The following is a 14,882-nucleotide window of genomic DNA, read 5'->3' as shown; positions in this document are numbered from 1 at the left end:
ATTTTTATATTTAGTTTGGTAATTCTTATCAATTCTTATCATAATAATTAGGCCACTGTCTCAGCTGAATCGGTATGTTCTCCACTCTGCTACGGACAGCGATGCAGACTTGGCCTCGGGCGACAGCATTAGTCTGACTTGCTCTATCAGTGAGGACAGCCTGGCTTCCACTGTCACACCCAAGCACCAGAGCCATCCGGGTCACGGCAGTGTTAAATGGATCAATGGCCATGCTCTACTGGGCAACGTTAAAATGGACGAAGAGGATGAGCTGGTGAGCGTTGCCAGGGCCGATTCATCTAAGGACGACATCAACCTGTTAAACTCTGAGGATGCAGAGCGACAGAGTGCTACCCCTGGTGCTAAAACATGCATTTGGGGAAGACAGGAGGAAGCATCCTCAGAATCCCGAAACGCCAGTTTCTTCCTGGAACCTTTGATGCCTGCAGTTCTCAGGCCAGCCAAAGAGAAGTCCCTAAGCCTGAGTAAGGAAGAAGAGTCAGGAGAAGGGCGGCATCGAGGGTCCGCACGAAGAGTGGCAGGAGCAGAAAGTGCTCTTTCATCTACCAGACGGAGACCTCCGCACACTCTTAACCGGACCTTTACCCCCAACGCCAGCTCTGAGTTTGAGACCACTATCGAGCACAAATCCAGTGAATTTGTGCCTCTAGCCCCTGGGCAAACGCAAGCTTTCAAACCACTGGCGACAAGTAGCGTTGAGCAGTCTTCTGCTGAGCGGTCACCTGGGTTTTACCTTCATTCATCTGTGCCTGAGGACAAGAGCCCTGTCCAAGCATGGGACATCCATCCAGGGTCTGAAATAGAGACCGTGGAGACCATTGAGGAGCAGGATGCAGAGCTCACCAAAGAGCTCCATCCAGACAAGAAACAGTTCTATGAGGAGGACGAAGAGTCGGCCAAACTGTGCGAGGATATGAATGTAAAGGAACATGTGGATAAGGATGGTGGGAGCAGGTGCTCTAGCCCTGGTCAGCAGTCCCAAGTCAGCAGTGTGGCTAGTGGCAGTGTGCGTATGACCAGTTTTGCAGAACGAAAGATGCTGAAGTTTGGTAGCAACCAAGACATCCGGTCCAGCACGAGTAGCTCACAGCGCACAACACCTGATGGCTCCGAGAGTTGTCCTCTTCCTCTGACATCCTGGAGGATAAAAAGAGACCAGAGTCCCACACCACAAAACAAGGACAGTCCCAACATGCTGGCCTCTGAACTTGTTCAGCTTCACATGCAACTTGAAGAAAAGAGACGTGCAATTGAATCCCAAAAGAAGAAGATGGAGGTCTTCACGGCAAGACAAAGGCTTAAGCTTGGAAAAGCAGCCTTCCTGCACATAGTAAAAAAAGGGAAGAGTGACACTCTCCCTCAGCCTACAAAGTCTGAGTACTACTTGAAAGATGGCCAAAAACTCAATCAAGAGAAGTCATCAAAAGACGATACCTGTGTTGATTCGAGAGATGGGCCGAAAGAGGCTGAGGAGCCAGAGAAGGCACCTCTCGAGTGGGCAGGTGGGGGACCTGTGCCCCCTAGTGCCTTAGATATGGATGAAGAGATAGATTTTAACGAATGCAACCGATCCATTGAGTTGCTGAATGAGGCCATAGGAGACATTCAGCAGAAAATGATGCAACTTTCACTCCAGCAGGAAGTGCTTATGAAGCAGAATCTACAGTCTCCAATAGGTGCTGCTCAACCACATAGCAGTGACCAAAGTAATGTATCTGAAGCCAGGATCAAAGCTTCTATACATTACGTTGAACCAAGTGGTAGCCCTGTAATACGAAAACCGCCCAAACTAAGTTCAGCACGGCCTCGTTCCAAACCATCAGAGCTGTTGTTTAAGGAGCACAGCAAAGGGCAGAAGAGCACTACTCCTACACCTACTGACAGCCCATCTGCCAGGTTCATTCAAGGAGCCAGGCCTCCCAAAACAGAGTCTGAGGACATTGTGCAAAGCTCTTTTAACAAAGACAAAGGGAATCCAGAAAGCACTACATTCCACCTTAATGATGAAGCTAACTTGAGGATGGTTTCTAGGGAACCAAGTTCTGTGGCGCTTGGTGTCACTTTTGAAGAATCTATGTCCAGGACCTTACAGGACACTGAGGCTACATTTGATGATGGGCCAGCAAGGGATAATATCTCCTCAGAGGACATTTCCAGAGGAAAAGTAAATCTTATTGAAGTAGACTTGTCTGATTTGGCTTCCAACCCAGATGAAGAAAGCACAGATGTTTTGGATGTCACCACTGATGGAAGTGATGGGGAAAAGAAGTCTGGAATGGGCTTCTTTTTCAAGGTAAAGTCAGTGCAGTGAACAAGACATTAGAAAAACATTTATCTGAAGGAAAATAGATTGTATTGTTCTGGCAAAGTGTTTATTTTATGTACTGCTAACATTTTATACCCAAAGTATTACATTACATGTAATTTGTCCTACTTCCACTTTCACCTTGACCTGTAAGCAAACCACACTGAGCAACACCCTAGCAAAAACAAACTAAAAACTCTCAGAACGCTTTAGCAAACGTATAACAACTATAGCATATAACATATAACCCTGGGGAAACAGCCCAGAAAACCCTAGTGTTTCAGAAAATGTAAAATTCTAAAAAGTTTGTTGTTAAATGTTTGCAGGATGAGCAAAAAGCAGAGGATGAATTGGCAAAAAAGCGAGCTGCATTTCTACTGAAACAACAGAGGAAGGCAGAGGAGGCACGGCTCCGCAAGCAGCAGATAGAGGCTGAAAGTGAGCTGAAAAGAGATGAAGCCAGGTATTGACAACCCCTGAAGTGCCGTCCTCCAGGAATATAAAAACAGTATTTTTTTATGGCGTTTGTTTGATTAAAGCCATTCTTCTCTCCCAATTCCAGGAGGAAAGCTGAAGAGGATAGAATCAGAAAAGAGGAGGAGAAGGCTAGGAGAGAGTTGATAAAGCAGGAATATCTTAGAAAGAAACAGCAAGAGATGTGTGAGGAGCAAGAACAGCCTCAACCCAAACCGAAAACCAAGGCCAAAAAACAAAGGCCAAAGTCTGTGCTGAAAGAAGAACCTTCAATTCAAATGCTTTCCAAGTGCAATGCTGCCAGTACGTTTTTAAATTATGCTATTGCAATATTGCTAAGTTACATTTTTGCTAATAAACATTTGATTTAAACTGAAATAATGAAACTGTCCTTCACCAGATGAGAATCTCATCAGTGCCCAGTCTGGTTCTAGTCTATCACTGGCCTCTGTGGCCACCACTGAACCAGACAGTGTAAATTCAGGAGGGGCGGGATCTCAACGGTAAGTCCTTCCCACTGTCCTACAGGGTGTGTGTCTATGTATTAATTTGTTTCAGAATCAATTGAATGTGTTCAGACTGTGACCTCCAGAGCACATTAATTGTTGCTGTTCGTTTTTCCACAAACAGAGGGGAATCAGTCGAGTCATTTCCAGGCCTCAGTCGCAACTCCAGTCGGACTACAGAGAGAGACTGGGATAACGGTTCCACCGCGTCTTCCGTTACATCAACGTCCATGGCAGAATACACAGGTGAGGTTTTTTTACTTTCCATTCTGTTGGAAGCAAGTGGTTTTTATTTGTGTTGATGCTCAATAGCTGTGGGTACCACGTGTTGGTCTCGTACTAAATTATTTAAACTTCCTAGGATTCCTCTGCACCAGGACAGCATCCTGCTTTAAAAACCGCAGCATGCTGCTGATATCATCTCGATCAGCCATTAGCCAGTATGTTTGTATTTGTGCTTGAGCACATGCGTGTTTTTCTTGTGCAGACATTAGTGGATGAGTAATTGGGGAATGCTCAGAATTGCTTAGTTACGTACATTACTATTGATGAATTTTATCTTAACATTCACCTTTGAAGCATGTAAGGCAATGGATTTAGTAGGAGAATAGACAGGTTTGTGGCATTTGTTGAGTGTCAGAATGATGGACGAGGTAGTTTAGATTATAATCATTGAGACTGAGATTCTCCTATATGCATCAATGAGAGCTGAATATTGGGTTCAGAGAGGGACACCGTGTCCTAGCCAAGTGACATAACAAATTGGCAAACTTATGTGGAGCAACTTGCATTTATCGCTTAATTATAAACATTATATGTTCTGTTTAAGTGATTTATCTCATGTTGTAAAGCTTCTTTTTTTCCTCTTTCACTGTGGACAGAAAAATAAAGGAAATAACAATGCTCTGAAAAATGCAGTCTGCTGCATATGATATGATCAAATCTAAGTAATGATTGTGATTCTATGTCTTTGGTCCTCTACAGAAGTCCCAGTGAACCTTCTTTTTTTTCATATTGAATGTTCTTTATTCTGCAAGGAAAGTGACAGCAAAGCAATTTATGATGTTTTCGAAATATTTGGGTCTCATTTGTTAACATTAATGAATGTGTTAACTAACAGTGCTTTAACTAATGTGAACAGATATAGTCTGTTAAAATTACTGCAAGTCATTTAAAATATATAAAAAGGAAAGGCATTCAAGTAAATAGGGCTGCAATGATTCGTCAATGAATTTCATTGTCGAATTGTCGCCAGACAAGTTTTTTTGTTGTTTTTTTTTCGACTGAGCACATTCGCTTCTCTGCTGAGCGATAACATACAGAAATGGCAGTGTCCAACGCAGCAGCTGCACATACCAAAACATCTAAAGTTTGAGAGCATTTTAGCCTGGATAGCCTACGGTAAATAAAAAGGTTACCTGTATCATGCAAAGCTGTCCTTGCTATCACGGCAGCACCTCGGTGATGCACGAACATTTAAAAAGAAAGCACGTCGGACAGTTGAATAAAACAGAGTTTGACTCGCCTCGGTAAGATTTAGCCTACTGTATTTTCCGCACTATAAGGCGAATTTAAAAGCCTTTAATCTTCTCAAAAAACGACAGTGTGCCTTATAATCCGGATCTTCTTATATATGGACCAATTAGTTAACAACGCCCCGCGTTATTAAATTCGCCCGCGAACTCGCGCTCGTGTCCATCTTATGCCCGCTTTGTCACACGGCCAGTTCAACCTCGTATAAATCAGGTTATGTGTGTCTCCCGCTCACGAGCGCTCACTCTTAACAGACACACTGTCCCCGGCGCTACTCGGGCGTCACAGAACCTTCATAAAGCGCTCCCCGTTCATAGTAACCGGGTCGTCTCACTCTCATTCATAACAGCCAGCTGTTGCTGACGAGCCACCGCAATATATCCCGCCGCAGTCAGGCTGCGAAAGTTACGTGCACGCCCCAGCGCGCTCACACTAATAAACACCTCACCAGCTCCGGCGCCGCGCACTACATTCCCTTTAGCACATCTAGTTGATGCATAACGCAAAGTCGCAAACCCAGTCAAACGTGTGACTGCAGTATCTTATGCGCCTCATAATCCGGTGCGCCCTATATATGAAAAATGTTCTAAAATAGGTCATTCATTGAAGGTGCGCCTTAAAGTGCGGAAAATAGGGCAAATAACATGGAAGTCAATACGTTTTGTTTGGGATCACGAGTAGTAAAGTTATTTTGCAACAGATTGACCACTGAATGTATCTCACAAAATGCATTTAATATTTTTGTTTACTGTTTTATTGCTGCTAATGTGCCTGCCCCTGGTTTAGCTACAGGAAGAAGATGTTTACTTGATTTTAATTAATTTTTTTCTTGTAAAACAAATGTGCCTGGCCTTTATAAAAATGATGGAGTTTCTCTATTTATATATTTATGTCTATACTGACCAAGCACTCTGCCTAATTGGTTTTAGACAGGGCTTTTTTTTAATTTACTTTTAGTATGAATCGGCCTATCAGCAGCAAAGTTCAATAAAATATGCATTTTTCATTGAAGTACCCCCTTCTTTCTTGTGTTTACTATCATTTTCCACAGAATTAAAGCAATTCATGCTAAATTTTAGAAAAATGTAATAATTATCCGATTAGTCGACTAATCGTTTCAATAGTCGGTGACTAGTCGACTATTAAAATAGTCGTTAGTTGCAGCCCTACAAGTAAATTACACACGGGGGTAGTAGAAAACTTCGGTTTTTGTTTCCATCTATCTCCATGTGCTTACTGTATCCACTTATGATTGAATTATTATGGAAACACGTTCAGTTATCACTTTGTATAGGACCCGTTTGAGCCCTAGAGCAGACCGGAGATCTCTCCGTTTGTTGAAAGCCTTCCCGATGTTGACTCGTCTTATTCCGACGCCTGGCACTGGACAGACAGAAGTTTTATTTTCTTTGTCTCACGTGGAGTTTGCGTTGGGGTTTGAAACGAACTAAGCCGGTCTCTTTCCGCGCTATATACAGATTTCATGAAGTGCACGTCACCGAAAGCAACGGATAAAAGCTCGAGGCAAAAATGTACAGGTCACAGTGTAAACGTGATAACCCGCATATCGTTGCCATCGCCGTTTGGTGCTACAGTATTTACATGAATCATTCAGCACAACATTGTTGATATTTGTTATCTCGGTTATTTACAGATACATTAATGAAGCTAAGTGACATGATGTACAACGCAGCTACATAGAAGCTAACGTTTTCTAATGTTAGCCTAACGTTACGTTAGAGATTCTAAAGATAACGTTCAAATACATTGTTGACTTACTGTAACTTAGAACAGATGTAGACATCCTTGTTTAATTTATCCACGTTTAGTTGGTGTTGTGCATCACTTAATCGCATAACTTAATCCAGAGCAGACCCTTATCTTGGTTGAGATGTGGCTTGGGAAAGGGTAAAAGAAGGGTTAAAGGGTTTAAACTTAAAATGACAAGAAAAAAAAACGAATGAAAACTAACTGCAATGCATTTCAATGGATGTGGAAGCAGAGAATGTCCGAGTGTATTGGGTTAGCTGCACACTGTGATTGGCTCATCGCGTTTGAGGGCGTGGCTTAGCCATAGGTCAATTGGAATTGATTTTCGATTGCTAACACTAATCTTGGTGATCATAAATTAAAAAAAAAAAAATCTTACCGAACTTTCAGCAATAGTGTCCTTATAGGACATCCATGCTTTTCCTTAAGTGTTATATTGAAGATGTAATATATATTTTTTTTTATATAAATATTTTGTCACTGTAGGACCCAAGCTTTTCAAGGAGCCAAGCTCGAAGTCCAACAAACCAATAATCCACAACGCCATCTCTCATTGCTGCTTAGCAGGGAAAGTAAATGAACCACAGAAGAACTCCATTCTAGAGGTGTGTGACCAGTTTGGAGGTTCATGGCATGCAAATAATATTGTGCAATAAATTTTGATAATGAACTATAGTCATTTAATTTCCTTCTTTTTGACCTGTAGGAGCTGGAGAAGTGTGACTCCAACCACTTGATGATTCTCTTCCGGGACAGCGGGTGCCAGTTCAGAGCCCTTTACTCCTACTTCCCCGACACAGAGGAGATCCACAAGCTCACCGGCACAGGGCCCAAGAGCATCACTAAGAAGATGATCGACAAACTCTATAAGTACAGCTCAGACCGCAAGCAGTTCAATGTAATCCCCGCCAAGACCGTGTCCGTTAGTGTTGATGCGCTGACTATCCACAACCACTTGTGGCAAGCCAAAAGACCCGCAGGACCAAAAAAGAGTGGAAAGTGAAGTCAGATGGCACTCATAAGATCTGCACTTTAACATCGAGGCCAGTAATCACTTTTCTGCTTCCGTCAGAGTTTGGATGGAAGAGGCTCACATTTGAATGTGTTTTGGGTTGAAGTAGTCCTTTACACCCCCAATCCTGTGGTCTTTTTACCTAATTAATTTTTTTGTTACTTGAAGTATTTATTAGTTTGGCACTGAAGAGCGAAAGGCTTTCCCCATGATTGTTTTTGTTTGATTTGTTTCCCTATTTTTCGCAATGGATATGACTATTCCTTTTACCATCTTCAAAACATGTCTGCTGCCTCTGAGGATTGCCAGAACTCGAATTCATGTAAAAAAAAAATAGCTGACTTGCCTATCAAACAAACTTTTTTTTTGCCTCTGAAACATGCTGCTCCTTTGTTGTCGCTGGGACAATCCCAGGTCTGCGTACTTTTGGCCTTCATGCGTTGTGGTACTGTGTCTGTTTATTTAGTGCTTTAAAAAAAACAGCTCAGCTGTAGCCCTTTTTTTAAACTCGATTGTCCTTTCAGTAGGAAATCAAACAGATCTTGATACGTGTCAGACGCAGTTCTCTTCTCTTCTGTTCTACTCTGTAGCGGCCTCTCCACTGAACAGTCTTTACTATGGTGCACTTATGATCATGTTTTAGTGCTTTTATTATCATGCAATGTAAGGTAACCATGTTGATGTTGGCACTGGAGCTTTTTCTCATGCGAAGAGCAGCATGCTCTGTTATGAAGAGTGTCGCTGTAAACGATTTGAATGACAGTATTTAATATATTCATAATCGGTTACTTCCCTTTCAGTCGTTGTCTACTTATTTACCAAGATTGAAAACATTCCAGTGTGAAAAGTGTCAACACTGCCGACATCCTTTTGTCTAGACGTTCGAGAACACTCACAAAAGCCTCGTGTTTGGTGTCAAGATCAGTTGAGTGTTGCACATGCACTTTATTATTATTATTTTTTGCTCATGAAGGTGTATAGCTGGGGTACAATTTCAAAGGGCTTACTAAACCTTTTTTTTTTTTGCTCCTAAAGCTATTTGTAGAAAAGAGAAGGGTACTCTGTTATACACTGAGAAACACTAACACCGAAAAGAGCACACTGACAGAACCTTAATGACTCTTAAACTACTGTATCCAAATAATAGGTGTTAGACTTGTCTATACGTCGCTGCATTTTGTTTAATTTTTAATTGCAGTTTTGTATATTATATGTTTTTATATATTAACTAAAAGATTGTATTGATGTTGATCACCTGTTTTTTTTGTTTTGTTTTTTTACACACTACTACTCATTCTTGGTTATTTTGCTTCATTTATCATACTATTATTTATTTTAAATAAGACTGAGAATTAATAAATATTTCAAGTCAAAACATTCATTCTCATTTTTTTTTTCTTTTAATTGTTGACATTCTCACCCTTTCTTCCACTTTAGTTTTTAACACCTCTTGCTTCATACAGTAATTGCGCTTTGCCTCATACAGTTATCAATATTAGCACCAAGTGTTAAACATTGTACAACATTTACTTTTACATGATTTTTCATGTAATTTTTTGGCAGTTGATAAACTTTTATATCAATAGCTTTATTGTCATTGGGTGATTGCAAGAAAAGATGGGCGTCTCAACTTTGGCGAACTGGAACACCGTAGCCTGTGCTTCATCGACAAGAACTGTATCCTTGACAGTCCGCTGATGACACATTTGTATCGTGGCAACGGGCAGTTTATCCACAGCGGGGGACTCAGGTCAGGCATTCGGTGGACTGATGGTCGTTAGACGGGAACTCTGAAGACATTGTTATTTGCTGTTTTTCAGTATGCACGGTGAGTATTATTGCACTTCGGTTTAATGTTGGCTTCAAAATCAACCAAATTGTGATATAAACAGATGTTTCTTTTCTTCTCCCTAGCTCTCTTTATGTTTGTGGTGTTCCAGTGCATACATGAAGCATGGTGTGTGCCCTGTATACAAACAAATACAGAATATGTTTGCAAGGAGATTCCAAAAGGTAGGATGGTCTGAAGTCACTTGATATTCATATAAAGAATGTGCGGTTACACTTTATTTTAATGGTCCCCTTCAGACATTCTGTTGACATGACGGCTAACTCTCATTAGAGTATAAGTAGATGGTTAGGTTTAGTAGAACAAGTCGACATGTTACTTACGTATATTATTAAACTTTATTACAGGCTCAAGGCCCACAGAAGACAATACTATACACAGATCAATAAAACATCACACATTTATATATACCCCCAGTGGTGGAAGAAGTACTGAATCTCAGTACTTAAATAAAAGTACAAATAAACAGATAAATATTTACTTTAGTAAAAGTATAAGTAACACAATGACAACCATACTTAAGTAAAAAGTACCCAATTTTAAATGGACTTTAAGTATTAAAAGTAAAAGTACTTGCATAACAATTTATTCTCTTAATGTCTTTTTTTTCCTAATGATTAATAAAACATTTAATTCTAACTCGTTCCACCTAATACTCCTATAATGATGTTCAATAATTATGGAAAAAAATTGTTGTCACCATTTCTGAAACAAGCTTGCAATTAGGCAATATGCACATCATGCTTATCCTTACTATATATTAATAACTATCTTTGGCAGTAAACGCAATTTATTTATGGTGTAATTCTGAACCTCTTGGATTGCCATAGGCTAATCCTAACCAAATGTATAGGCCTATTACACACGGTGCGTTTCCTATGCACATAAAAACTAATTTTTGCGTATAAATTGCACGATAAACACACTGCGTGTGTGACACATTTAGTGTGACCGGGTTGATATATCTATGACAACCAAACGTCACTGGTGAGACAAACGTGCAACGAACGGATGGTCAGATTACGTTTTGGCCGGGGAAAAACTGATCAGAAAATGTAATGAAAATGTAACAGAATTTGTAGAAATGTAGTGGAGTAGAAAATATAATAATTGCTGCAAAATGTAACGAAGTAAAAGTAAGAAGTATGCACTATTTATTCTACTTAAGTAAAGTAAAGATACGTGAAAAATGTACTTAAGTAAAGTAACAAAGTATTTGTACACTGTATACCCCTTCTATACAGCAACAACTTATAGTCAGTTGAATTTGTGTCCGGGGACCATCACAATAAAGTGTTTAATATCTGATAATGTAATGAGAGTTAGCTTACATGTAGGTGCAACGTTACTTACACTCAACAGAATGTCTAAAATATAGTGTTACCAATTGTGCTTGTTATCTGCCAGAGAATACAAGTCAAGTTGGTCAGATCATTTTTTCACTATTTTCAAAGGTTTAAGATTATTGGAGGATTTTTTTTTTCTACAAGAAAATACTATTTTAGTTGTTCTACTTCAAAATGTCATGTTTAATTCAATGTTGCTTTATATTTCATAGTAATTATTTTGAAATGACCAATGATAAGCTTCTGAAGCCATACAGTTTTACGACTAAAAGTGGTTATTCATTGGAAATTCTGCTTGAGCTCTGGTCACCATTGACTTGAGTCATAAAGGTTGCAAAGTAAATATTTTTTTTTAATGAGCTATCCCTTTAACAAGTTTCAAATTAACACATTTCTATTTCTTTCTCTTTTCTAGGTTATCCAGCTGGCTTGACCTCGGTGTATATGTTTGTGAATGGTTTAGGAGCAATCAACTCGTCCTTGTTTAACAGCACAAATCTGACCTCTGTGAACAGTCTGACTATGACAAACCAAGGTGTCACAGCAATAGGGCCGCAAACCTTTAATACGTTTCAGAACCTCAAAACTCTTAATTTGGACCGTAATCTTCTTTCCCAAGTCTCGTCAGACTGGTTTAGCCATCATTATGCACTCGAGACACTCAGACTGTCAAATAATTACATCACTACACTGGATCACAATTCTCTTGAAGGGCTGTCAAACCTACTCATGCTGGATTTGTCTCAGAACCAGATTCACACTATAACCCCGACTAGTTTTCTCAGTCTTAGTAAACTGAGGGAGTTAAACCTATCTAACAATCAACTTACGCATTTGAGTGTGGATTTGTTTCTTCCACTTAACGGCACAAAGATCCGTTTGGATGGAAATCCCTGGGACTGCTCCTGCTCTGTGAAGGACTTTGCCAAATACCTGAGAGGTATACATTCATTTCCATCTCATACTTAATCTAATGCAGCAGAAATATCCAATATACTGTAACATTATAAGCGAATAAAACGTGTATCATCACCTCATCCCATTTTTTTTTGTTCAAAAGAACAATTTTGAATTGTAATATTTGCAATATTTATGTTTTTACTGTATATTTGGTCTAATAAATTACAGTTTTTTTCATAAAATAAATACCTTGGTCAGCATGAGAAACATTTCAAAAACCATAATCTTTCAGACTCCAAACTCTACATGAATAGTGTACATGAGGTTTACGATAGATCATTTGAAATGACTTTCAAACATGTATGCAGGTCTGCAGAATGCCTCGCTGCTGGAGAATGAGATGTTTGTGCTTTGTAACAACCCTCCTGCGCTGAAAGATCTGCCAGTATGGCAGGTACCAGAGTGTGAAACCCCCACAACCATGGGCCCCAACACTACGAGTTGTATTAATGCAAGCCTTACCACTGGAAGTCCTGCCACAGTAATTACAACTAAACCTCTCACAATTGGACACTCAACATTAATCATATTAATTGGTATGTAGCTTTAATGCCTTACCTCAGCCCCCAGTTGGGTAACTTTCATCCACTTGTAGCTTGTGTTTGGTTATAGTATGTTATGTTGTGAATGACTAACCTTTTATTATTAACCAGTGGTACTGTGTGCCCTGGTACTTGTCATCTGTGTCCTTTCAGTACTGTACCACAGGAAACGAGAAAGGAAACATCTACAGGCTGTAAAACCTTCTTCAGAGAGATCAGAGATTATACAGGCCAGTGAAACAACTGCAAAGAGCAACCGAAAGGAAATCAGAAAAGTGAAATCTGAAATTGCTGATAAAACACAAATTGGCACAAGAGAGGTCTTACTAAGGACAAACCAGATGGTGGTTGGAGATGAGAAGATATCACAGATTTACCATATTTATTCATCAAGAACATGTGAAACTAGGGAACCCATTAAACGCGTGAGCTCCGCCGGGCCGGTCCTCTGCAGAACAGAGATGTTTGCTAAACAGGTTGAAGAAGAAGTGGCCACTGAGGAAGTTGGGGTGATGAATGATGACTATTTCAATGGATGGATGACCTCAGAAAAAGAAAAAGACAATCTAAATATGAATATTGAAGAGGCGGAAAAGTTGGAAGATGGAAAAAACGTTGCAAATGACGAGAGTGATGGATTCACTGATGAGTTCAGTAACACCACAGACAGTCTGGAATCACACATGGAAAGCCTTCGAGAGGAAAATGAAGATGCTGACAAGAGCGTTAAAGCTGGAACAAGTGTAGTTGAAGATGTTACTCAGAATGGTGTGGGGATTGATGTGTTGGAAGACCTGAATGAGTTGACCGTTGGAGCAGGAAGCAGTCAAGATATTCTCCATGTAAATCATGTGACATCCCAGTCTGAGGAGACGGATGAGAAACTGCCTTACCTCACGATTGGTGCTGATCCGGAAAACCAGACTTCTGTGGTCGATCAGCACACTGCTGGACCTTCGAGACCCATTCGGCGGGTACTGACCTGGCCTCCGACCGCGGTCCAGTGGAAGAAGCAGTGGGCTCAAAATCAACAAGTCCTCAATGTGTTCCCCAAACTAATATTTGTAACTGGTTGCAGGCATGACATCAGACCATTTCATCCCTGGATTTCTCCTGCAACCCTCCCAACCGCCCCACATTTCAATGCACTGGAGTTCCTGCCAGAAATCACAGGCCCAATGGAGGATCTCAGAGTCACTATTGATGAGGACACTTACAGGGCAAGTCTTGAGTCATCCACTCAAAAGGTCAGTGCACAAGAACACTTCACTAATGCTAATAAATCCCTGAGGGGAGATGGCAGAATTTTTACAAATGAGGAAACATGGAGGTCAGATGTTGATTCGACCCTCTTCTCCGACTTATCTTTTAAAAACTCGCCTATCGAAGAAAGTGAGGTCTGCTCTGAGTTGTTCAGCATTTTTAATCCATCATTTGGTGGCAGCAAGTCAAAGTCTGCTGTCGGAGAGGAGATAAACAACAAGGATTACATGGAGGAAATGCAGAGCGTGAAGAAAAGGACACACCAAGGTCACCAGAGTGAGCAGCTTGAATCAGAATTCCAGAAGCAGTCCAGGAGAGTTGAGAAAGCGGCACCAAGTGCTCAAAGAGACCAGCGGCGGGGGCAGGTGTGTAACGGCTCTGACTCAAGAGCGCCCCCTTCAGGTGGTTCACCAAAAGATGACAGCCTGTTGCTGGGGAATGAGTACACCTTTATAGACCTGCTACATGAGGTGGTTGAAAATCGTGGGCGCTGGACTCGAGACCGATGGAGACAAACACAAAAAAACAAACTCAAGCTCAAACAGAGTCGTTAGGCGCTGGAAAGATATACAGTATAAAAACATGATTGATTTCACTAGATTTTTTTCCTCAAGCTGATCTGGTGTCTATGCCACATTTGGAAAAAAATAAGTATTTATATTTTAAAAATGACAAGCGTTATGATCTTTAAATATTAATCTGTTCTTCAAAAATACTGTAAAATATGCTAAATATGACATTCTGTTGGATATGGTATGTAAAAAATATCAACTGCAACAGTATTTTTTTTTATAACAGACTAGTACACACATTTGGATTTTTTTACTGCATCATTAGTACAGTAAAATGTTAAAATACTGTGATTTTATAGATCAATAGAGTTATAAAATCCGTTGGTTGGAAAAACTGTCACGTCTCTGGCTGCATGCAGCATTTATTGATTCATTCTTATACATGTTGGTACAGACTTCATTTAAGAACTTGTACAAAATTTAGAAGTTTATGTATTGTTCAGTACAATCCAAAAACAGGAGCCAGCAAATGTAAACATGGGTCTCTGACACATTTGGCAAGATTAGGACATGCATGGTCCATGTTTTCTATGACTACTGAAAAATAAAACAAAGAAATCTTGTAAATTACAACAGCTGTGATCAGCTGGTCAAGATATATTTAAATCGTAGGGAACTAGTAAAAATAGAAGACATCTGCAAGCTGTTATTTTGAACATGCACATTATGCATATCCTTTCCAAATGATGGCTGGAAATTTAGGGAACACATGAAGAGTTCAGACGCAAA

At 40.2% G+C, this 14,882-nt stretch overlaps 2 protein-coding genes across 7 annotated transcripts in view; both read left to right on the top strand.

Moving 5' to 3' along the window:
• The window catches only part of camsap1b (calmodulin regulated spectrin associated protein 1b), a 49,194-nt gene extending 40,774 nt beyond the window's left edge, over positions 1–8,420 (top strand). For 5 of the 6 annotated variants that reach the window (XM_039662074.2, XM_039662075.2, XM_039662073.2 and 2 more), the window contains 7 exons: positions 52–2,314; positions 2,653–2,789; positions 2,889–3,103; positions 3,201–3,303; positions 3,431–3,552; positions 7,096–7,214; positions 7,316–8,420. In XM_039662074.2, coding sequence (XP_039518008.2) covers positions 52–2,314; positions 2,653–2,789; positions 2,889–3,103; positions 3,201–3,303; positions 3,431–3,552; positions 7,096–7,214; positions 7,316–7,612 — 3,256 coding nt within the window. In that variant the 3' untranslated portion in view covers positions 7,613–8,420. The remainder of the gene's footprint in view (positions 1–51; positions 2,315–2,652; positions 2,790–2,888; positions 3,104–3,200; positions 3,304–3,430; positions 3,553–7,095; positions 7,215–7,315) is intronic. The other variant, XM_089130065.1, reaches the window with a different exon arrangement.
• Positions 8,421–9,092: 672 nt separating this feature from the next.
• On the top strand, positions 9,093–14,864 carry LOC120472064 (uncharacterized). Its single transcript, XM_039662076.2, has 5 exons — positions 9,093–9,449; positions 9,536–9,634; positions 11,232–11,756; positions 12,085–12,312; positions 12,430–14,864. The coding sequence occupies exons 1-5, from the start codon at positions 9,443–9,445 to the stop codon at positions 14,133–14,135; spliced, it is 2,565 nt and encodes an 854-aa protein (XP_039518010.2). The 5' UTR covers positions 9,093–9,442; the 3' UTR covers positions 14,136–14,864.
• The last annotated feature ends 18 nt before the right edge of the window (positions 14,865–14,882 follow it).

This window comes from Pimephales promelas, chromosome 4, assembly GCF_988280905.1.
Source record: "Pimephales promelas chromosome 4, fPimPro1.hap1.1, whole genome shotgun sequence".
Taxonomy (NCBI): domain Eukaryota; kingdom Metazoa; phylum Chordata; class Actinopteri; order Cypriniformes; family Leuciscidae; genus Pimephales; species Pimephales promelas.
This window is presented reverse-complemented; position numbering and strand designations above follow the sequence as displayed.